A 22,749-nucleotide genomic window follows, 5' to 3' on the forward strand; every position below is an offset into this window, starting at 1 on the left:
ACAATGCAAACATGAGAAACTGAACTATGTTAGCGGTACTACAGGAAGCAGGGCTACGCCCTGGGGCACAGACCTCACCTCATCATTTTATCACTCAGGTCATATATGAAGCGGCTCAGCAATACTGAGCACTAGGACGGCCTGCTTCAAGTCCAGACCCTGTGCTACCTCCTCTCCTGCACGTAGTGCCATGTCCCGTGAAACACTGTTAATGCTGCACAGCCAAAGGATAAAGAAGAAATAACTGACAAGAGTGGTCAGCAGAAACCACTGAAGATGAAAGAAGTGGCAGGAAACAAGAGAAACAGGCAGAAGGTGAAAGATAAGTAGGGGCACTGAAACGCCTCTGGTGAGAAGTCTCCTGTGCCCAAGGTAGAAAACTGACACAAGAAAACACACTTCAGGTGCCAGGGTGGGGCAGATGGGTCGGGGAGGCTGCGCCAATAAAAAAAGCAAAAATATCCAAGAGATGGAAACACAGAGGAAGGGTTACATTCCCAAGGGTGGAGCGGAAGAAAAGGGCATAACCCAAACGGAAGATAGGAGGAGAGGTGGGGAGAGGAACTCAAATTGCTTTTCCCATTAAAAATCTTAGAACAATGTAGGTTGGGAAGCCCTGTTTCCCCATCCCTGTTACTCTAAAGAAAAATCAGATTCTCCCTTTGGCATCTCCTCCCTATTCCTATTCTGAATCTCAAATCAGACCGAGAGATGGCAGCAGTTCTGCCTGGAAAGCTTCCTGCTAGAGCTTGAGCACCCCATTTCGGTCTGCTTGGGGCTGGGAGGCTAAGCAGGCTTCCATGCCCACTCCCCTCCCCCACTCTAATACACACAAAACCTACATAAATCGACCGTTTATGACCCAGCTCTGACATCTCAGTTAGTGCTTCTACCGGTTCTGGGGTGACCAAGGCTAGACCAGATTCCTATCAGAACAAGCATTCAGTATATTTAGTCAAATTCTGGCTCACCATTGCAATGTCTGACCTAAGGCAGGGCTCACCGAAGGAAGGAAAAATTTCCCTTGCAGCAGTTCTCAGCCTTTTCTCCTGTAGCAACTGACAGAAATTCAGGCTCTGACCCTGGTTACTGTGCAGCTAAGATTGGCAAGTGACAGATTTGGTTCCAGATCTCTGCAGTTACCTCAAACCGCTGGGAGCTGACCTTCTTCCCTTTCTTCATCCATGTGATGCGAGGCTTGGGCTCTCCTGTCGCCTGGCACACAAACGAGGCCACTCCTCCAGAAATCCCAATCTGATCTTCGGGAGCTTTCATAAAGCTTGGCTTGCCTGGAAGACAACCACACGATCAGTGGTGAGCCACCTCAGGTAAACAAGGGATAGATCAGGATAGACCCTGGGTACCCTGTTATCCCAAGTGAAAGGACCCCCAGCGTCACTACTTTAAAACCCAATGGTAATGACTGTCCTCACACCAGCTCAGTGTAGGCTGCAGCATAACAAGCATGGTTTCAGCTCAGAAACATTTTTTTCTTCTATAAAACAGTTCACCTGATTGCGTGGAAATAACGACAATGCAGACTCCCGCTCACACTGACTCCGGCCAATGACACCGGGACAGGGTTTTTCTGCTCTAATTTAAAACCTCTTCATTTTGTAAACATAAAATTTTGCAGGTGAATAATGCAATCACGTCACTGGAAATTACAGAACAGCTGAGACGTTGAGGTGTATTGAGTGCATGCTGCACGTGGGCACTAATTACCTTTCCTGAGAGCTTTCAGAATCTAGTCCGAACCAATGGGTATTATTATTAATGCACAATTGAGTCTAATTCAAACTTAGGCTCCGATCTACCTAAAGATCCAAGGATCCCTACATCTGTCCAGCCTGGCATGTGACCGGTAAAAGACTATTAACTAAAACTGGGAGTGAGCAGAAAAACTGGAGAGACATTCAGGCCTGAGTGACTCAGCAAAAAAGGAAATTTAGTGACCAATTTAGTGATCAATAGAAGACATTTCATGAAATATGGCCTTGTTTCCTGAACGTATATGACTCTGTTCCAGCTCAATACAATTATTCGGTTTGAATACAGTGTTCATATTTTTCTTAGGCAGAGTCAGTCCCACAGAATACTGCAGCTCTTGGTCAAGTAGGTATTTTTGCAAGATTTATACTGCTTTGCCTGGTTAGGAGCGTGAGGCACACATGCTGTCATTTCTATAAAACAATAAAGCCTCTCTCTCTCCCATCACCCACTCTCAGACACACACAGTTAAAACCAGCTCATGATGACGCCAATCACCTATCACCACTTGTGAGTTAAAAATCACAGGTGGTTAGGGAGGGAGCCATTCTCCTGCAGAGCTCAGGAGCAGCTCTGGGGGATGAGGAAGAAGAGGGAGCCTTCCTCCTGTGAAGCTCAGTAGCTGTGCAAAAAGAAGGGAATAACCATCTCCTTCCCTGCTAACAAACAACATAAAAATCCGGGTGGAGCTCTTCTGGCATTGTAGGAGAAGTCTTCCGTGGAGTGACCTACCGAACAACTTGTGAAGGGCTGGCTAAAACAGTCACAGCACGTCTATCCTGAGTACTGCACTGGCCTCCATATACTTATCGTTAAGAATGAGTCAAATTTTAATACATAAACCCATTTTTCCCCCACATGCCAGAACATCTGAAGAGAAATTTTTCATTGGCTGGGTTGAAAGCTGTGAGACGCTAGCCCCACCTAAAATCAAAATTCTCTTTCTACTTTACCATGTGCTAACTGGTCACATTAAATCCTAGTCTCTCCCCAGACTTAAGCTCAACGAGTTAGCACATGGAAACAACCTGCCCCGGCCTGAGCAGAGTTCTAGTCAGCTCAAACCACCTAGCACCATTTAACAACACAACTTTTAATGCTAGTCTAGACAAAGTCAAAGAGGACCAAACCCTGTTCTCTGCCTCTCCCACCAAGTGCCTAGAGAAGCAGCAGCAGGTTAAGGGCAATGCCACCCACATTCTATTTGCCACACAATGTGCTACTCCCCTTTATTTTGCTTGGGATCAACACAACTTGCTTGTCAGTAACTACAGTGGACTCAGGCAATGCCTGAATACCATGGGTGGGGGAATTGCCCTGGATCTAGAAGGAAAGGATATACAATATTTTCTATAGGCCAATGCCATTAACGAGGACAATGGCAAATAGGAGCATCTGCAATTCAACAAGCATCTGAAAAGCCTTTGCGAGCATGAGACAAGGCCATATTCCAGCCTGATTCAGAAACATGCAATCATCACCTCACCAGACACCTGGATTACCCAGGTACCTGATTCAACAATCTTGTAAAGAATCTGTAAAAGGGATAAGCAGAGGCCTGAGGAATCAAATGGAGTAAAACAAGGGTCAGAGGAGAGGTGACTCATCTTGCCATGCAGTCGGTGGAACCATCAATGCCGAGGGGAGAGAGATGCCCAATCTCGGTAACTAGAGACACAAGGTGGGTGAGGTCAGATCTTTTATTGGACCAATTTCTGTTGGTGAGAGATGTCTCTCTCACCAACAGAAGCTGGTCTTATAAAAGATCTGACCTCACCCACCTTGTGTCTCTAACAGCCTGGAACCGACATGGTTACAACACCACTGCATGTACCAATGGAAGACACTGAATTTTGCTGTCTGAAATGGAAACTCCACAGCAGGCTCTTCCGCCTTGTATTTAGTGGCGACACTCCAGTTAAGTGTCCCAGACGTGAAGAAGAGTTCTGTGTAAACTAAAAACCTGTCTCTCTCACCAACAGAAGTTGGTCCAATAAAAGATATAACCTCACCCACCTTTTCCCTCTAATAGCCTGGGACTGATATCACAACAACACTGTATACAACAGTGGTAACTAGAGACAGTCTTACAACATACGAAGCTGCTGAAACGTGACTATGAAGTTCTGTAGATGACAGAGAACAACAGAGCCTAGTGAGGTGGGGAAGCCTTTCAAGACTGGCAACATCATACGCTCATATGCAGAAAAGGACCTGGGGATTACAGTGGATGAGAAGCTGGATATGAGTCAGCAGTGTGCCCTCACTGCGAAGAAGGCCAACAGCATATTGGTTTGTATTAGTAGGAGCACTGCCAGCAGATCGAGGGACGTGATCGTTCCCCTCTATTCGGCACTGGTGAGGCCACATCTGGAGTACTGTGTCCAGTTTTGGGCCCCCCCACTACAGAAGGGATGTGGACAAATTGGAGAGAGTCCAGCGGAGGGCAACGAAAATGATCAGGGGGCTGGGGCACATGACTTATGACGAGAGGCTTATTTACTCTGCAAAAGAGAAGAACAAGGGGGGGATTTGATAGCAGCCTTCAACTACCTGAAGGGGGAGGTCCCAAAGAGGATGGATCTAGACTATTCTCAGTGGTGGCAGATGACAGAACAAGGAGCAATGGTCTCAAGTTGCAGTGGGGGAGGTCTAGGTTGGATATTAGGAAACACTATTTCACGAGGAGGGTGGTGAAGCACTGGAATGGGTTCCCTAGGGAGGTGGTGGAATCTCCATCCTTAGAGGTTTTTAAGGCCTGGCTTGACAAAGCCCTGGCTGGGATGATTTAGTTGGGGTTGGTCCTGCTTTGAGCAAGGGGTTGGACTAGAGGACCTCCTGAGGTCTCTTCCAACCCTAATATTTTATGATTCTATGACTCAATGAAGCCTGGAAACTTGTGCTATTCAACCCAGTGGCAGAGAGCTGATTGGCCCAACCATACAGGAAACAAGCTGTTACATATTCATGGATCAGTAAGGCACCTCACAAAAGATGAGAGCTTACTAACTGACTAAGGACCAAGTGTGGACCACCATTATTGTTTGCTTGTTCTGCAGCAGCATCCAAAAGGCACAAAGAGAAACAGGTATACGTGGTATACGTGGTCCTTTCCCCATAAAGCATGTGAACCGTAAAAAGCAAGACAAACCTGACCCAACCATAGAAATGAGACAGGGGTAGTCTTCCAGAGAATGGTTTCTAAGGGTTATGTCAGTATAACTTTCGTGGCGCACCCCCTGAGCGATACAAGTGACACTGACCGGTGCGGATAGTGCTATGTTGGCGAGAGAAGCGGTGGTTTTATTATGCCAGCAGGAGAGCTCTCTCCCGTTGGCACAGAGCTTCTTCACCAGCTGCTGCATCAATGCAGCTGCGCCACTGTAGCGCTTCTCGTGTAGACACCTAACACACTGACAGGTTTCAGAGTAACAGCCGTGTTAGTCTGTATTCGCAAAAAGAAAATGATGCTTTGTGTGTATATAATAAGATCTTCTACACTTTCCACAGTATGCATCCGATGAAGTGAGCTGTAGCTCACGAAAGCTTATGCTCAAATAAATTGGTTAGTCTCTAAGGTGCCACAAGTCCTCCTTTTCTTTTTACCTAACACACTGGAACTTGATGGCTCCCTGTCGTGCAGAGTCCTGACACTAAAGACCAGTAATTATTAGTTGTGGTTGCCTGATTTACATTGATTTCACACATTTACTTTTCTGTAATCACATCTCTGTAGAAATAGTTTATATTCACAAATATTTGTATTTATTCCCCTCTACCATTGCTCCCAGTGAAATACTGATTTACTGTTCATGTTGATTGTGGTGTGATTGACTGGTTTGAAACGCAGCGTGTTGAGCTGATATGTCTTGTATTGAATTTCTGCAGTTGATTTTTTCTTTTGATTTTGTTATTTACTTTGTGATGCTAGTAAACTAGTGTAAATTTATTAAATGACAAATACTACAGAATCCAAACCGTCTGTCCTTGAAGAACACAGGTCAAATATAGATCGCGTTATACACCTGTTCCCCAGACTGCGCATGCTGAGAACTTACTGGTTTTTTTTTTTTAAAACACACAAAAATAAAACTTTTTTTAAAAAGGAACAAAGGGAAATTGGGCTTAAACAGGAATAAAACCTGGGAAACTCATAGCCGTGTTCAGCTTACAGTTACACCATTGGAATGAATCTCTTACTCCCTACACATTTCATTAAGCAACACCAATTTCTGGCAACCATCTAAATATACAGGGAGTGTATTAGTTACAAAGGTATATCTGTATATAAAAAAATTCTCAGACAACATGTTTTGAGACAGTAAAAAACATAATTAATTAATTTTGAGTGTCCCAAAGAAGAAGAAAAACCCTGAAGTTTTGAAAGCCAGGAAACTCCGAGTTAAGATTATACAAACAACAAAGACTCAGATTTCATGTCCTGGCCCCCCGACCACATATTGGGATAGGGATATGTGTGACCCACTGTACCTTCAAACAACACCCTGTACCCCCATATTCGCCACTTGCATATGGGTACGATATGTTTTATACAAAGTATGCCTTTACCATTTGAAAAGTTATAATCTGTTGAACATCACTATCCTGTCAAAATGTGTGCATCATCATTGTATGTGAAGTTAAGAAATTTTGCTATGTTTGTTACTGAACCATGTTGATAGTCTGGGTAACGCCCACAGACTAGCTCTTCAGTGTCAACAAAGGAGTGACCAACACCCAGCCAGGTGTTAAGCAACCATCTGGACCATTCACCAGCAGGAAAAATGTAAACAAGAGCGTTACCATTCACATGAGAGAGTGCTGCTTGAGTACCTACACCATGTGCCTGCCTAACCCCCACCACACAACATGGGTCTTTCCAGCTCCTGGAGGCGAGTATCCAATAAGGGACAGTGACAACATCAGACCACCTCTCCTCCCCCCCACAGTGAAGGCAACAAGATCATTTGGAAGACAAAGAAACATTTAAATGGGGAGCGGGGACTAACTGACAAAGCTTTCCAGTTAGCACAGATTGCTGTAGGGTTTTGGTTAAGAGAAAGCTTATTGCTTCAAACTTGACTTAGCCTGACAAAGTTTATTAAATAGCTTGCAGTTTTTATCTTTTATTTCCTTTTGTAACCAATTTTGAACTGCTATGCTTATATCACTTAAAAATATATATCTTTCTGTAGTTAATAAACTTACTTCTATGTTTTATCTAAGCCAGTGTGTTTTTGATTGAAGTTTGGAGAATCTACTCAGGTTACAAAGGCTGGTGCATATTTGTACCCTTTGATGGTCTGACGAACTAATTAATGAGTTTACTCTGATCAAGGGTGTCTTGAGCAGTGTAAGATGCACATTTCCGAGGCTCGGGCCGGGGAAATTTGCAGGTGTCTCCCTGTATACAGTTCATACATGGCTGCGAGAGCCTTCATATAACTTTGGGAGTGCCTCCACCTGCTAATGGCTATGTGAGAGCAAAGCCCAAAGGGGCTACTTCTCACTAGCAGAGCAGTAAGAGAGAGACCCTGAGCTAGCAATTTAAGGGGGCACAGCAATTTCACAGTCCAGGTTGTACCCCAAGGCATGTCACCGTACAAACAACCAAGACTCAGTTCTTATGTCCTGGCCTTCTGGCCACATACAGGGATTAGGGGTATGTCAACAACTCTTGAAACTTATGTTAGTGACGATTAAGGCTAAGATTTTGTCATGGATATTTTTAGTAAAAGTCACGGACAGGTCATGGGCAATAAAGAAAAATTCACAGAAGCCTGTGACCTGTCCCTGACTTTAACTAAAAATATCCGTGATAAAATGGGGAACTCACCTGCAGGGGTCCCCACACCGCTCACAGCGGCTAGGCAGCTGCGGGGGCCCGCTCGGAGGTCCAGGCCGCTGCAGGCTGAAGTCACAGAGGTCGCTGGAAGTCTCAGATTCCATGACATCCGCGAAAAAAATCATAGCCTTAGTGACGATTAATGAACAGGTCATAGTCCACACAGTCCTCAGTCAGGGTATCACGGAATGTGGGACTCTAAGCCACTGTGTAGAATGTGTGTCACATGGACTGCGTAAAAGGTGCCTAGCTGACTTCTTTCCAGAGTAAACAGATTAGAGTTCAACCACTAAAATATGTTATGGGGAGAGGGACAAGAAGCAGGGATGGGCCAGGGAAAGGCCCGAGCAATCCATTTAACCTGTTTCTTAATCCTGTTTTGAATGCTTCTCTCTCCAGTTAGCCACTGGAGACACAGCAAGAAAATTGTATACTGCAAATATTCAACATTCAATTTTTTAAATCACACACAATTCTTCCCTCCCCCACTTTAAATTGGGCAAAGTGACTAGTCCCTATGGAGACGGACGTACATGTCAGCTCAGAAATTCTAAATTCAAGTCACCTGTTTTTTGAACAAATTGCAAATGTAAAAAAATAAAACATTTTTTCAAGGGAACAACATGCACTTTCATGCTCAGGGTCCAGAAATAGTTTTTACAAAATCAAAGCAGATTTTACTCAGAAAGCACATTTCTCAGAAAGATTTAGCTTTGGAATGAGACCAAGCTTGCAAAATTTCAGTCCGAGAGAGAAACTTCTGGGAAAGTTCTCAGTGACTGAAGGGAGTGGTACAGGATGGCTGAATGCCCATCACAGCCTGACCTCACCTGCCACCAGTGCAACACTCTTCAGATCTCTTCAGACCTCTGTTTCCCTCTATGGGCTCATTCTTCAAAGTGGCAGATCCCCAGAATGTGCTCGATCCACACCCTTAAAGAAACTCTTATTCCACTCTTCACCCAAATAATGTTTTCTTGTCTATAGTGGGAGTGGCAGCAACTGCTACAGTTAAAGCTACTTAAATATTTCTATTTACTTACAACTTTATTAAATTTTCCATGCTAGGTCTTTGCCTAAAGGTGAATTATTCCAGAAAACTGAAGGGAAAACAGTTCAGCATGTGAGTACAAAGAGAGTGAAAATGACACTCTTCTCACACAAAAAAACATTGCAACATAAAAAACAAACAAACCAACAAGACTGTGCTCCAGGTGAGGTTGAAGGGTGACACTCTGCAAGGTGACAGCCCTCACTGAACGCAGTGCTCTCTTCTGTTCCAAAGGGATTTTTATTTCACAGTTAATAGTGACTGATAGTTACCCACTGAGCATACTCAGATTTTTGGCTAAGTTTATAAAGTACACAGCCAAGGAAGGATTTGCTGTCAAAGAGGGCTAATTTAGTTTCATTGTCACAGAAGAGTCTACGCCAATATACTGGTACAAATCAGTAGGGACACCCAGAAGCAGTCAGATGGGATCTGGCAGACTTTAAGGGGCTTGGGAAGGGTGCTAAGGTGCCCAGGAGAAGGGATTCCTTCCTCACACTTGATGAGATCTAGAAGAATGACGCTGTCCATAAGTAGTTAACACATATTTCTATGGACCATTCAAGGTGAAGGGGCCCATTAACACTCCTCCAGTCATAGGGAGGAAAGGAAGGGGGAGGGGGATATTTGTGGGTTACAGATTGTTGTAATAAGCCATTAAACCAGTGCCTCTATTCATGCCATAATTTTTAGTGACTAACAAAGTTATGAATTTAAGCTCCCAGGCCCATCTTCTGAATGTGTTGTGCCCGTTTCCTTTCAGAATGAGGACTGATTATAGAGTGATAGCTTTGTGAAAAGTGTTCACCCACAGGTGATATGGAAATGACAAAAGACAAAAACACTCTATCACCTATTACCTGTGTAAACTCGAAAGCTTGTCTCTCTCACCAACAGAAGTTAGTCCAATAAAAGATATTACCTCACCCACCTTGGCTCTCTACAACAGTTCAATGTCACCTGAACTCAACGCATCTTCTGTAGACTCGACAGTTCCTGTCTGAAACCTAGAACATGCTCTGGGGCCTTTCCTACAGCCTCCCTGTGTGAAGGATTCAACCCCTGCTCTCTGAGGGGATCTCCTACCCAACCTTCCCCTGACTTGTGCACAGAGCCCCTCTCACAGGTCCTTTCCCTGACCCCTGGCATCTCCCATTTGACTGAGCAGGATCTCTCTTACAGGAAACACTACCATTGAGCTGTTACTTGTTACCCTTGTCACGAAAGCTTATGCTCAAATAAATTGGTTAGTCTCTAAGGTGCCACAAGTCCTCCTTTTCTTTTTGCGAATACAGACTAACACAGCTGCTACTCTGAAACTTGTTACCCTTGGTCACCTGACTCATCTGGTCAATCAGCCTTCACATTGGGTCTGAGGCATGTGCATACCCCCCCAGGTGCAGACTCCGGTTACAAGTTTACTCTGCACTGGTTATATAAGGAACACTCTCTTCCTATTAACTTTGTAATGTCCAGGGTATGAGAAGGAGCTCTAACTTGACACATGCCTATACAAACAGATCTACAGACTTGCTGGTACAGGCTAATATTTATCCTATGGATTTATGTCAAATCAGACATGGCTAGAAGGTTCCTTTTTATACCTTTTTAGATGAAAATCAAATCCTGATGCTTTTCAACATTTTGTATCTGAATCAAAGTTCAAAGTTGATGTATTCTGAGACTCATACCATTACTTCCATTCTCAGGGATTGTTTTAAGTAGGGGAGACAACCAAGGTCTGTGAAAAAAATTAATTATTAAACACAGCTCTGTAATTAGACAGATGAATATTCATTCACCTGTTAAAAAGAAAAAAATCATTCTATCATAACTCTACAGGTTATGGGGACTGGCCATGTTTCTGAACAAAACAGAAGAGCAGACAATCAACAGACTTCACACAGAGGGAGCTGGCACTTTATATGATGGTTGTCACTGTGACGGAGTAGGGAGTGGGGAGGGGAGTTTTAGTGGGACTGTCTGCATTGGTGATGGGATACCAGGGTGTGACTTCACTTGAGGGACAGTACCTGAGCATGTAACCTGAACCCAGGAGGAGGGTTGGGGCCAGGTGACACCTTTTGCCCAGGAAACTGGACAAAGGCTGGAAGAGGAGCTGGGGGAGGCTGGGTGAGACTGCTAGGGAGAGTTTCAGCTTGGAGCTGGCTGGGGAAATGGAGGGAGGCCCAGATGGGGCTCTGGCTCCCTGCCCCCCAAGACGGACCTGACTGAGGGGTCCTGTTGCCTGTACCTACAAGCTCTGTTTTGGACTGTGTTTCTGTCATCTAATAAACGTTCTGTTTTACTGGCTGGCTGAGAGTCACGGTGAATCGCAGGAAGTGGGGAGTGCAGGGCCCTGACTCCCCCACGCTCCGTGACAGTCACCACTTGGATTAAACAGAGATTCTAATTTACATTCTTTTTGAGAAAAAAAAATGTACTGGATGAGATTAACTAACCCCCTCCAATCTGCAAATATGTATGCACTGGGTAGCATTACTAATGTGAATAGCCTGCCTGAAGTCAATGGGTGCCTGAATGAGACAGGAAGGATGGTTGAGTAGTTAGCTCTCTAGCCTGGGATTTAGAAGACCCCTGTTCAATTCCCTGCTCTACCACAGACTCCAAGTCACTGTGCTGCAGGTCCCTATCTGTAACTCATACTTCCCTTCCTCGCGGGAGTGCTGTGAAGACAAATACCTTAAAGGATGGGGAGGTGCTCAGATACCACAGGAAGGGGGACCATGCAAGTACCTTAGGTAGACAACAGCTTTACTCTGTGCATGGCTGGTCCTAGAACAGCAATGTCCAGAACAGAGGCGCTGTGGTTACTGCACAAAAAGGAAGAATACCACAATTTCTCTTCATCCCTTATCACCTTTGACATAAATATGTATGAAGGATTGGTGTTTTTTCTTCCTCCCCGATTTATTCCACTGTTGAACCATGATTCCTCAATTAGCACATTATCCGCCTTTGTGAGCATTAGCGTAAGTTGGATATTTTGAGTCACCATACTAGGAATACTATCTGACTGAATGTCTTTTGATTCAAAGGTTGTGGTCTCGATTAATTTTAAAGTATGAATGATCCTGTTTAGTCCTTTTAATATAACGGGATGGTGTCCCTAGCCCAGGGGTGGGCAAACTACGGCCCGCGGGCCAGTTCCGGGGCCGCACCATGCAGTCCCCAGAAGCCACGGCATGGCCCCGCTCCAAGGTTCGGGGGCCGCTCCAGGCCTAGGAGCCAGAGAAGGGACATGCCACTGCTTCCAGGAGCCTGCACCCCTGAGCCTCTCCCCACTCCCCGCCCTGATCCCCCTCCTGCTCTCCAGACCCCTCGATCCCAGCACAGAGCACCCTCCTGCACCCCAAACCTCTCATCCCCATCCCAGAGCCTGCACCCCCTTTCCTGCACCCCTGCCCCAGCCCTGATCCCCCTCTGAACCCATAGGTCCTAGCCCAGAGCACCCTCCTACACCCCAACTCCTCATCCTCAGCCCCACTCGAGAACCTGCACCCCCGACCAGAGCTCTCCCACCCCAATTTTGTGAGCCATACAATATCTATTCCCCAATGTGGCCCTCAGGCCAAAAGGTTTGCCCACCCCGCTCTACCCTCAGTTTGTCAGAAGCTGGGAATGGGTGACAGGATGGATCACTTGAGGATTCCCTGTTCTGTTCATTCCCTCTGGGACACCTGGCTCAGGCCACTGTCAGCAGACAGGACACTGGGCTAGAGGGACCTTTGGTCTGACCCAGTATGGCTGTTCTTATGATAATGGGTTACTGATATCAGCTGGTATCAGTGATCGTGCTGTTAGTTCATTTTCTATGTTCTCTGCAGAAAGTTTCTTCGGCTCTGATGAAGACACTTGTGGTGTGTGTGTTCATTCCTTTTTTAATTGAAGGGTCATAGCCCATTCTTTTGTAATGTACACACGCCCCATTTTCACAACATGGTACCCAAAGTGTGCTACAGTCCTCAGCTTGTATTTAAGCATAAAAGGTTACCTAAAGCTACCTCTGGATTACACTATCCTAATTGTAGTCTTAATGTTGCTTAGGCTTTCATGTCTACAACATGCCCAATAGCTAGTATAAACTGTTATGGTATTTCAATTCAATTTTAATGGCAGTGTTTTTTCCAGTTTGAAGTGTACTTGTCCATGGCAATCAATATCTCAAAACAAGATGCATTTCTCTTTACCTGCCATTTCTACTGCTTTTTCTAAAGTTCCCAAGTGTAAATATTTACACAAATTCACATAAAGTGAAGTGAGTAATTGATAAAGAATTCATTTCAGTACCAGACCCTTTAACATGCTCAGGCAAATCTTCAATGATTTTTCAAATGTTCAGAATCATATAATCCTTCACCTGTCTATTTAACAAACAAAAAAAATCAACATTCTGTTCAATGAAAACTGATAAAACTTGGTCAACTTGGTCAGACAGAGGAGGCTGCTGTTTTGTCTATGTACTGACAGGAAACACGATGAACTAAGAACCAGCTCAGTGTGGCTCGAAAGCTTGTCTCTCATCAACAGAATCTGGTCCAATAAAAGATATTACCTCACCCACCTTGTCTCCCTACTGTCCTGGGACCGACACAGCCACAACTACCCTGCATATAAGATCCAAAGTGTTGATGTCAATGGGAAGAGTGCTGTACTGTGTTCATGTATGTTAGAACACACTTAAGTCAGAGAGTGGGGGCATACCCATTATTAGCGTAGATGTCATTTTACAGGTACACAAATACCTCAAAAGACCCACACTCTTCTGTAATCATTGTCTCCACTCCCACCAAAATGATACGGCTACTTTCTGCCAGTTCTCCTTCCACAGTTCCACTTATCCAATACTGGACCCTTTCACGGGGGCATGGCTGCCTCTAAGAGCTCACAGGCACCCAGTGGCAGAGAAACGGTGAAACTTTCACTGGCATTCCTTGAAGTGGTTTGATTTTTTACTGATTTTATATATGATTTAAAGGTTCGTAGTTTCAAAAGCCAGAAGGGAACACTGTGATCATCTAGTCTGACCTCCTGTATAACAGAGGCCATAGAACGTCCCAAAATAATTCTGAGCATATATTTTCAAAAAACATCCAATCTTGATTTAAAAATTGTGAGTGATGGAGAATCCACTACGATATAAAGTCTGAAAGCACCTAAGATTACTATTTTTAAAATTCCCTCTTTTATTAAAGCATCAATATAATACTGCTGGTATAAATCCATTTCTGATTAGCCACCTGTCTTTGTTTATTTCTATGAAAACCATCACCGTACATTGATGACACTGAGTAAGTAAGAAAAAATAGGTATTTATGTTAAGTACTGATCATGAGAGAAATTCCCTTTTGTTCCATCGAAGTGTAATGTGAATGAGGTTAATGCTTTTAAATGTTAAGGCCATGATTGCTGGGTATTAATAAACGATAGCAATAGCCAGCCATAGTATTTTAGCACTTCAGCAGACTTCTAATACTGTCTCGCTGAATCACAGACATTGCTCACAAGAGATTAAATGCCGAACATTAACTAGCATCATACTGAAATGGAATGGTTTCAACCAATCAGATTGCAGTGATGCTGTACTGTTCGGGTATGTCTACACTAGAGCCCTGCACAGGACTATCTTTTTATCCCTGCTCCTGCCCTGCCCCGCAATACCTGCTCCAGCATCGTTTCTTGCGTTTTTATCCCACTCCCACCCTCAAAAACCTTAGATCCTGCAAACCCCACAAGAGAGAGAGAGACCCCCCCAGGCTGCTAAAACAAAACAAAAACCACCATAGTCGGTTAATATATTTTCATGCCTATAAACGGAATTCAGACACAATTTTTATGTAGTTAACTGAGGAGAGGTTAAGTGGTTTCCCACAAATTCCCAGAGTCTGTTTTTTTTGCCCACCCAATCCCACTCACAACATTTGCCCACTCCTGCTATTATGGCAGCAGGTCCTGCAAGACCCCGGGACGCCAGTCCCGCCGTAGGGCTGTAGTCTACACTACAGTGACACAGCTACAGCGATGGAACGGGTTTTTCTCTTGCTGTAGTAGAGACATGGTAGGTAGGTTGACAGAAGAATTCTTCGTTGACCTAGTGGTGTGTATACCAGGGCTTAGGTCGGCTTAACTATGTGTAACCCCTTTGGGGTTTAGAGAGCATGGCCCCTTTAAATCTTTTTCCTGAGCGGGGAAGTGTTGGCTGTTCCTGGAGGAAGTAATGTGGGGGGAGGAGGAGCAGAGAGAGGGGGGACAGGAGAGCAACAGGGTGTGTGTGTCTGGAGCTCCAGACACAAGGGCTACAGAAAGCAGGCCCACACACAGTGAAGGAGCCAAGAACCTGCCTGAAGCCTGGGAGGAACAGATCGGGGACATCCCAGGACAGGAGTCAGGAGGGGCACTGTGCCAGACAGGAATCACCCAAGAAGGACAAACGAGGGCTGGACCAAGTATCACTGCTGCCCAGAGCTGTATGTGGCTGTGAGTACTGGGGCTTGTGACTTTGCATTGGGAATAAGGAGGGAGGCTGTTAGCGAGTTAAGTGGGGAGGTTGTTCCTCTGTGTGGCTTTGCAAAGACCGGCAGAAGAGGGCATCAGAGGGGTTTGTTAGGAAAGGTTTACTGGCACCAAAGATGACCAGGAGCACCCAAGACTCACCACTGGTCTGGAACTCTGCCCAGGACTCCTGAACTCTGTGTGCAGACACATTCATAATGGCATGGAGAGCGCACTTACAAATGGCATAGAGAGTACACTTATAAAGTTTGTGGACGATACCAAGCTGGGAGGGGTTCAAGTGCTTTGGAGGATAGGATTAAAATTCAAAATGATCTGGACAAACTGGAGAAATGGTTTGAAGTAATGCAAATCCGTTCAGGATCCTGACGCAGGGAAGAAAGGTAAGCAGCAGGATACGGACCCTGGACTTCAGGAAAGCAGACTTCGACTCCCTCAGGGAACAGATGGCCAGGATCCCCTGGGGGACTAACATGAAGGGGAAAGGAGTCCAGGAGAGCTGGCTGTATTTCAAGGAATCCCTGTTGAGGTTACAGGGACAAACCATCCCGATGAGTCGAAAGAATAGTAAATATGGCAGGCGACCAGCTTGGCTTAATGGTGAAATCCTAGCGGATCTTAAACATAAAAAAGAAGCTTACAAGAAGTGGAAGGTTGGACATATGACCAGGGAAGAGTATAAAAATATTGCTCGGGCATGTAGGAAAGATATCAGGAGGGCCAAATCGCACCTGGAGCTGCAGCTAGCAAGAGATGTCAAGAGTAACAAGAAGGGTTTCTTCAGGTATGTTGGCAACAAGAAGAAAGCCAAGGAAAGTGTGGGCCCCTTACTGAATGAGGGAGGCAACCTAGTGACAGAGGATGTGGAAAAAGCTAATGTACTCAATGCTTTTTTTGCCTCTGTTTTCACTAACAAGGTCAGCTCCCAGACTGCTGCGCTGGGCATCACAAAATGGGGAAGAGATGGCCAGCCCTCTGTGGAGATAGAGTTGGTTAGGGACTATTTAGAAAAGCTGGACGTGCACAAGTCCATGGGGCCGGACGAGTTGCATCCGAGAGTGCTGAAGGAATTGGCGGCTGTGATTGCAGAGCCCTTGGCCATTATCTTTGAAAACTCGTGGCGAACGGGGGAAGTCCCGGATGACTGGAAAAAGGCTAATGTAGTGCCAATCTTTAAAAAAGGGAAGAAGGAGGATCCTGGGAACTACAGGCCAGTCAGCCTCACCTCAGTCCCTGGAAAAATCATGGAGCAGGTCCTCAAAGAATCAATCCTGAAGCACTTACATGAGAGGAAAGTGATCAGGAACAGTCAGCATGGATTCACCAAGGGAAGGTCATGCCTGACTAATCTAATCGCCTTTTATGATGAGATTACTGGTTCTGTGGATGAAGGGAAAGCAGTGGATGTATTGTTTCTTGACTTTAGCAAAGCTTTTGACACGGTCTCCCACAGTATTCTTGTCAGCAAGTTAAGGAAGTATGGGCTGGATGAATGCACTATAAGGTGGGTAGAAAGCTGGCTAGATTGTCGGGCTCAACGGGTAGTGATCAATGGCTCCATGTCTAGTTGGCAGCCGGTGTCAAGTGGAGTGCCCCAGGGGTCGGTCCTGGGGCCGGTTTTGTTCAATAGCTTCATAAATGATCTGGAGGATGGTGTGGATTGCACTCTCAGCAAATTTGCGGATGATACTAAACTGGGAGGAGTGGTAGATACGCTGGAGGGGAGGGATAGGATACAGAAGGACCTAGACAAATTGGAGGATTGGGCCAAAAAGAAATCTGATGAGGTTCAATAAGGATAAGTGCAGGGTCCTGCACTTAGGATGGAAGAATCCAATGCACCGCTACAGACTAGGGACCGAATGGCTAGGCAGCAGTTCTGCGGAAAAGGACCTAGGGGTGACAGTGGACGAGAAGCTGGATATGAGTCAGCAGTGTGCCCTTGTTGCCAAGAAGGCCAATGGCATTTTGGGATGTATAAGTAGGGGCATAGCGAGCAGATCGAGGGACGTGATCGTTCCCCTCTATTCAACACTGGTGAGGCCTCATCTGGAGTACTGTGTCCAGTTTTGGGCCCCACACTACAAGAAGGATGTGGATAAATTGGAGAGAGTCCAGCGAAGGGCAACAAAAATGATTAGGGGTCTAGAGCACATGACTTATGAGGAGAGGCTGAGGGAGCTGGGATTGTTTAGTCTGCAGAAGAGAAGAATGAGGGGGGATTTGATAGCTGCTTTCAACTACCTGAAAGGGGGTTCCAAAGAGGATGGCTCTAGACTGTTCTCAATGGTAGCAGATGACAGAACGAGGAGTAATGGTCTCAAGTTGCAATGGGGGAGGTTTAGATTGGATATTAGGAAAAACTTTTTCACTAAGAGGGTGGTGAAACACTGGAATGCGTTACCTAGGGAGGTGGTAGAATCTCCTTCCTTAGAGGTTTTTAAGGTCAGGCTTGACAAAGCCCTGGCTGGGATGATTTAACTGGGAATTGGTCCTGCTTCGAGCAGGGGGTTGGACTAGATGACCTTCTGGGGTCCCTTCCAACCCTGATATTCTATGATTCTATGATTCTATGAAAGTACTCCACTTAGGAAGGAACAATCAGTTGCACACATACAAAATGGGAAATGACTGCCTAGGAAGGAGTACTGAGGAAAGGGATCTGGGGGTCATGGTGGACCAGAAGCTAAATATGAGTCAACAGTGTAATGCTGTTGCAAAAAAAGCAAACATCATTCTGGGATGTATTAGTAGGAGTATTGTAAGCAAGACACAAGAAATAATTCTTCCACTCTACTCCGTGCTGATTAGGCCTCAACTGGAGTATTGTGTCCAGTTCTGGGCGCCACATTTCAGGAAAGATGTGGACAAACTGGAGAAAGTCCAGAGAAGAGCAACAAACAGGATTAAAGGTCTAGAAAACATGACCTATGAGGGAAGACTGAAAAAACTGGGCTTGTTTAGTCTGAAGAAGAGAAGACTGGGAGGGGACATGATACCAGTTTTCAAGTACATAAAAGGTTGTTATACGGAGGAGGGAGAAAAATTGTTCTCCTTAACATCTGAGGACAGGACAAGAAGCAATGGGCTTAAATTGAAGCAAGGGAGGTTTACGTTGGACATTAGTAAAAACTTCCTGTCAGGGTGGTTAAGCACTGGAATAAATTGCCGAGGGAGGCTGTGGAATCTCCATCATTGGGGATTTTTAAGAGCAGGTTGGACAAACACCTGTCAGGGATGGTCTAGATCAGGGGTGGCCAACCTGTGGCTCTAGAGCCACATGCGGCTCTTCAGAAGTTAATATGCGGCTCCTTGTCTAGGCATCGACTCCGGGGCTGGAGCTACAGGCGCAAATTTTCCAATGTGCTGGGGGGTGCTCACTGCTCAACCCCTGGCTCTGCACCCACTCCACGCCTTCCCACCCCCTCCCCTGAGCCTGCAGTGCCCTCACTCCTTCCCCTTCCCCCCCGCCCCTGCCCAGAGCCTCCTGCACGCCACAAAACAGCTGATTGGGAGGTGCGGGGATGGAGGGGGAGCCGCTGACTGGTGGGGCTGCTGGTGGGTGGGAGACACTGGGAGCGGGTACGGGGAGCTGCTGACGTATTACTGGTTTCAGAGTAGCAGCCGTGTTAGTTTGTATTCGCAAAAAGAAAAGGAGTACTTGTGGCACCTTAGAGACTAGCAAATTTATTTGAGCATAAGCTTTCGTGAGCTATAGCTCCCTTCATTGGATGCATCTGATGAAGTGAGCTGTAGTTCACGAAAGCTTATGCTCAGATAAATTTGTTAGTCTCTAAGGTGCCACAAGTACTCCTTTTCTTTTGACGTATTACTGTGGCTCTTTGGCAATGTACATTGGTAAATTCTGACTCCTTCTCAGGTTCAGATTGGCCACCCCTGATCTAGATAATACTTAGACCTGCCTTGAGCGCAGGGGACTGGACTAGATGACCTCTCGAGGTCCCTTCCAGTCCTGTGATTGCTCAGTGTCTGCCCTTTCAGTCTATGGTACCACTGGGCCTGTGGGACCTTGAATTGAATGCAACCCTGCGTTACTGATCCCTCTATTTTTTACCCTGTTGCTTTTCTCCTTTTATCCCTCTGTGAATAAATATTTCTCTTTCCTTTATTCATTGTATTCTTCCCGTGTGTGGGGGCGTGTTTTCACTCTGGGGAGTTCTGAAGAGGTGCCCCCGGGGTTAAAGGGACTTTCCCTGCTGCATTCCTGCGCACACCTTCTCTTGGCTGGAGCTGCCTGCAGAGCAGACTCCATCTTGGCCATGAGGGCACTAAAGTTATCTCTCTCTCAGGAGGGTTGAATTTTTCACACTCCTGAGCAACTTAGCTTGGTCACATCACAACCAAGGGCTTAGTCAGCAACCTTGAAAATTTCCACTTGCCCATTCCCCTGGGGCTAGTGATGATTTTGATAGGCAGCTAAAATTTCAGGGGGGTGGGGTTCAGTCTGATCCTCCTCAGCCTGAGGAGAGTGGATGAGCAGATTTAATGGGAAGGGTGCTAACCTGTCATCACAATTTCGCAAGGCTGATGAAATTGCAGCTTGTCTCCTATGCAATTCCATGCACGCTGGTTGGCTGTGGGTGCAGAGGTGCATATTCACTGTGTGGATACTCCTCAACATCTACTGTGAACATGGCATTCTCTCTATTCCGAAAACATGTCAAAAGGTAAGAAAATGGGGCTCAAGCTGCTCAATGGGGACATTTTTAAAAAGAAAGACTTATAGAAACTGAAAAAAATTCTTCACTCCCACCCAACTTCCATTTGCGCTCCTTCAACCCCAGCAAGGCTCTTGCACCCAGGAAACAACTGTGATCTTTGTGTTCCCATTGCTGGCTACACTGCAAGAGTCCAGGACTGCCAACTGGAGTCAGTCCTGAAGCACAATTGAATACGAGCTGTACTGCACTTATTCTGGGGAGACATGAAAGGGTGTGCATGTGCACAAAGCAAGAGGTAAGGGGAGGAAGAAAAGGAGAAGGTGGCAGAAAGAAGCAACAGTTTGCTGTTTCCAAACCATGCACCTCTCAGCACCTTACCGCAACCCAGGCTGCAGCTTTCCAGTTTTAGTTTAGCTTAAAATTTGAAAATTGACCCAAAACTTCCATGTATTTATAGCTTAGGGGCACTTCCTGTTATCTTAGTAATATATATCCCCTTGGCTAATAAACTCTTATTTATTAAACTCTGTGTTTATAAGCCCATTTAGACCCGGACTTTATTCATCTCAGGATAGGATTAGGAGGTTGCTTCCTATTTATTATCATGTAAACAACATTCTTTTGAGAGCTTTCAGCTGTTTACCTAAATAACTTTACCTTAATGTCTAAATATGGCCTTTTTCATCTTCATAGATTACATACAATGGGCTGGAGATTAGCAGTGCTGGTTGCTGGGCATTAAACAACTCAGTAATTATAGCACTGCCTCAAACAGTCTGCACAGCTGTGGCTGCTCCTAGTCACATTTGTGATTTTTCTCCTAATCTACAGTTTATTATTTGCAACTTTCTCCAAAACTTCAAAGTTTTACTTTGTACTGGAAAGTGCAAAGGGCCCCTAGCACATGCAGAGGTAGGAAACAAAGGCAGAGCAAGAACAAGCAGGACTGGAATCTCGTGCTTGAAAATTAATTTAGTGAGCATGCCTGCCACATTAAACACAATATTCTTTTGCACAAAGGGATTAAAAGGTTTTAATCCCTTTTTGCAAGCAGCTAATTCTTGAATTGGTAGTTCAAAGGGCCTTGCCAGGCTCAGGTTTTTCCTGGTTTTAAGGCTTAAAAGTGAATGTTGCCTTATTTTGTAAATATAGGACCTTTACTCTGACTCCCAGCTCCATTAAAATCCATTGTAAGCAATCATAGAATAGCGAACAAATTCCTTAGCTCCTAAAAAGGCCTTTTGCTAGGGAAACTGCATTTCATTTTAATTATACTGTATATTGTTCTGTCCTTCCCCTAGCAGTGAATTGGACCTTTGCCTCATCTACCTGGTGAGGAAGAAAGCATCCTGCTTAATGATGAATTCACTCTGGCATTCCCATTATACAAGCCATTTCTCCCCATTTGTAGAAACTACTTTCACATTCATTCAGAGTCCACAAACAGTGCGTGCAGGCAAACAAAAATTCATGTATACGTTTAAATGGTTACTACAATATAAAGTTTCAGAATGTGACTAGGCACCTCACAAAAATTCTCTAACACTCTCTCACACACAGAGACTCTTGGATTTGCCTCAAGAAAGGGGGGTTTCAAAGAACTTTAAGAACTTTCCTCCAGCTCAGGTTCTGAAAGAGAATCTATGAGACGGAGAGATTCCTCAGTGTTCTCAGAGATACTGAAGAATGGCCATTCCCCCAACTGTATGTTTCGTGGATTTATAGGTTTTTAAGAGCAAAGGGAACATGGAGGAGCCCAGTAAATTATCCTCACATGCTTCTGACTGGTGAATCCTAATCTTCATAGGCAATCTTGGTCTTTGATATACTCAAAATGTGCATCAAAGGGAAGGGAGCGGAACGTGTCTGGATGAACAGGCTCAAGAGCTGTAAGGAATCACCAGCACAGATGTTATGGGTAGTAGTGATGCTGGCACTGAGGAGAGTAATGACGCCATGCACCCACTGCATGCGTTAGTGTCACACTCCATGACAAAGCCTCCCTGAAGACAGGGGTGCTGGAACAATTTGTATAGTGGGGGTGCTGAGAGCCTCTGAACCAAACTGTAAACACTATATGTGATGGAAACCACTTCAAGCCTGGGGGTGCAGCAGCACGACCAGCATCCCTCGTTCCAACACCTATGCCTGAAGGGACTGAGCCTGTCCAAGAGAGGCCCTTCTTCAATGTCAAGGGTTATTTTTTTTCCAACTCCTCTAACAATATCTGTATCACTACGTGAGACTATCCAGGCATGGTAACAACTGAAGCAGACATCACGGAGGTGGTAAGGCCAAAAGACTGCACTTAAGCGCTACCAAGTAGGAGGTGTTTGAGCTAATGCTTTCTAACCTAGCGCAAGAACTGAACGAGGAGTAGAGCCTATTAGCCAAGGAATAAGCATCCCAGTCCCAAACACAGAAGGCCCAAATCAGTCTAGGTCTGGGAGGGTGGGAGAAGGGTTCCCATACAATTTACATCCTGATGTTAAGTCAGTATCATCCACTTCAGCAAACATTTCAGAAGTCTGTAGAGGATGAAATTAAAACAGCCTTTACATCAACATGGAAAACCTCAGTTGAAAGAAAAGCTTGCTGTGGTACATGGGGAGGCGTAAGCAGCTCTAGGTTCAACAGCCAGTGGAAAAAAATAAGTCATCTCCCCTTTCACAGAAACCATCTCAGCCCCCTAGACCAGGGGTCAGCAACCTTTCAGAAGTGGTGTGCTGAGTCTTCATTTAGTCATTTTAATTTAAGGTTTCGCGTGCCAGCCATACATTTTAATGTTTTTTAGAAGGTCTCTTTCTATAAGTCTATATATTATATAACTAAACTATTGTCATATGTAAAGCAAACAAGGTTTTCAA

General features: G+C 45.2%; 1 protein-coding gene across 14 annotated transcripts in view; it reads right to left on the reverse strand.

Moving 5' to 3' along the window:
- PTPRF (protein tyrosine phosphatase receptor type F) overlaps window positions 1-22,749 on the reverse strand; it is a 599,167-nt gene that overhangs the window by 267,471 nt on the left and 308,947 nt on the right. For all 14 annotated transcript variants that reach the window (XM_074961921.1, XM_074961920.1, XM_074961934.1 and 11 more), the window contains one exon: window positions 1,144-1,289. In XM_074961921.1, the coding sequence (XP_074818022.1) occupies window positions 1,144-1,289 (146 nt within the window). The remainder of the gene's footprint in view (window positions 1-1,143; window positions 1,290-22,749) is intronic.

The sequence above is a fragment of the Natator depressus genome, chromosome 8 (genome assembly GCF_965152275.1).
Source record: "Natator depressus isolate rNatDep1 chromosome 8, rNatDep2.hap1, whole genome shotgun sequence".
In the NCBI taxonomy this organism is placed as follows: domain Eukaryota; kingdom Metazoa; phylum Chordata; order Testudines; family Cheloniidae; genus Natator; species Natator depressus.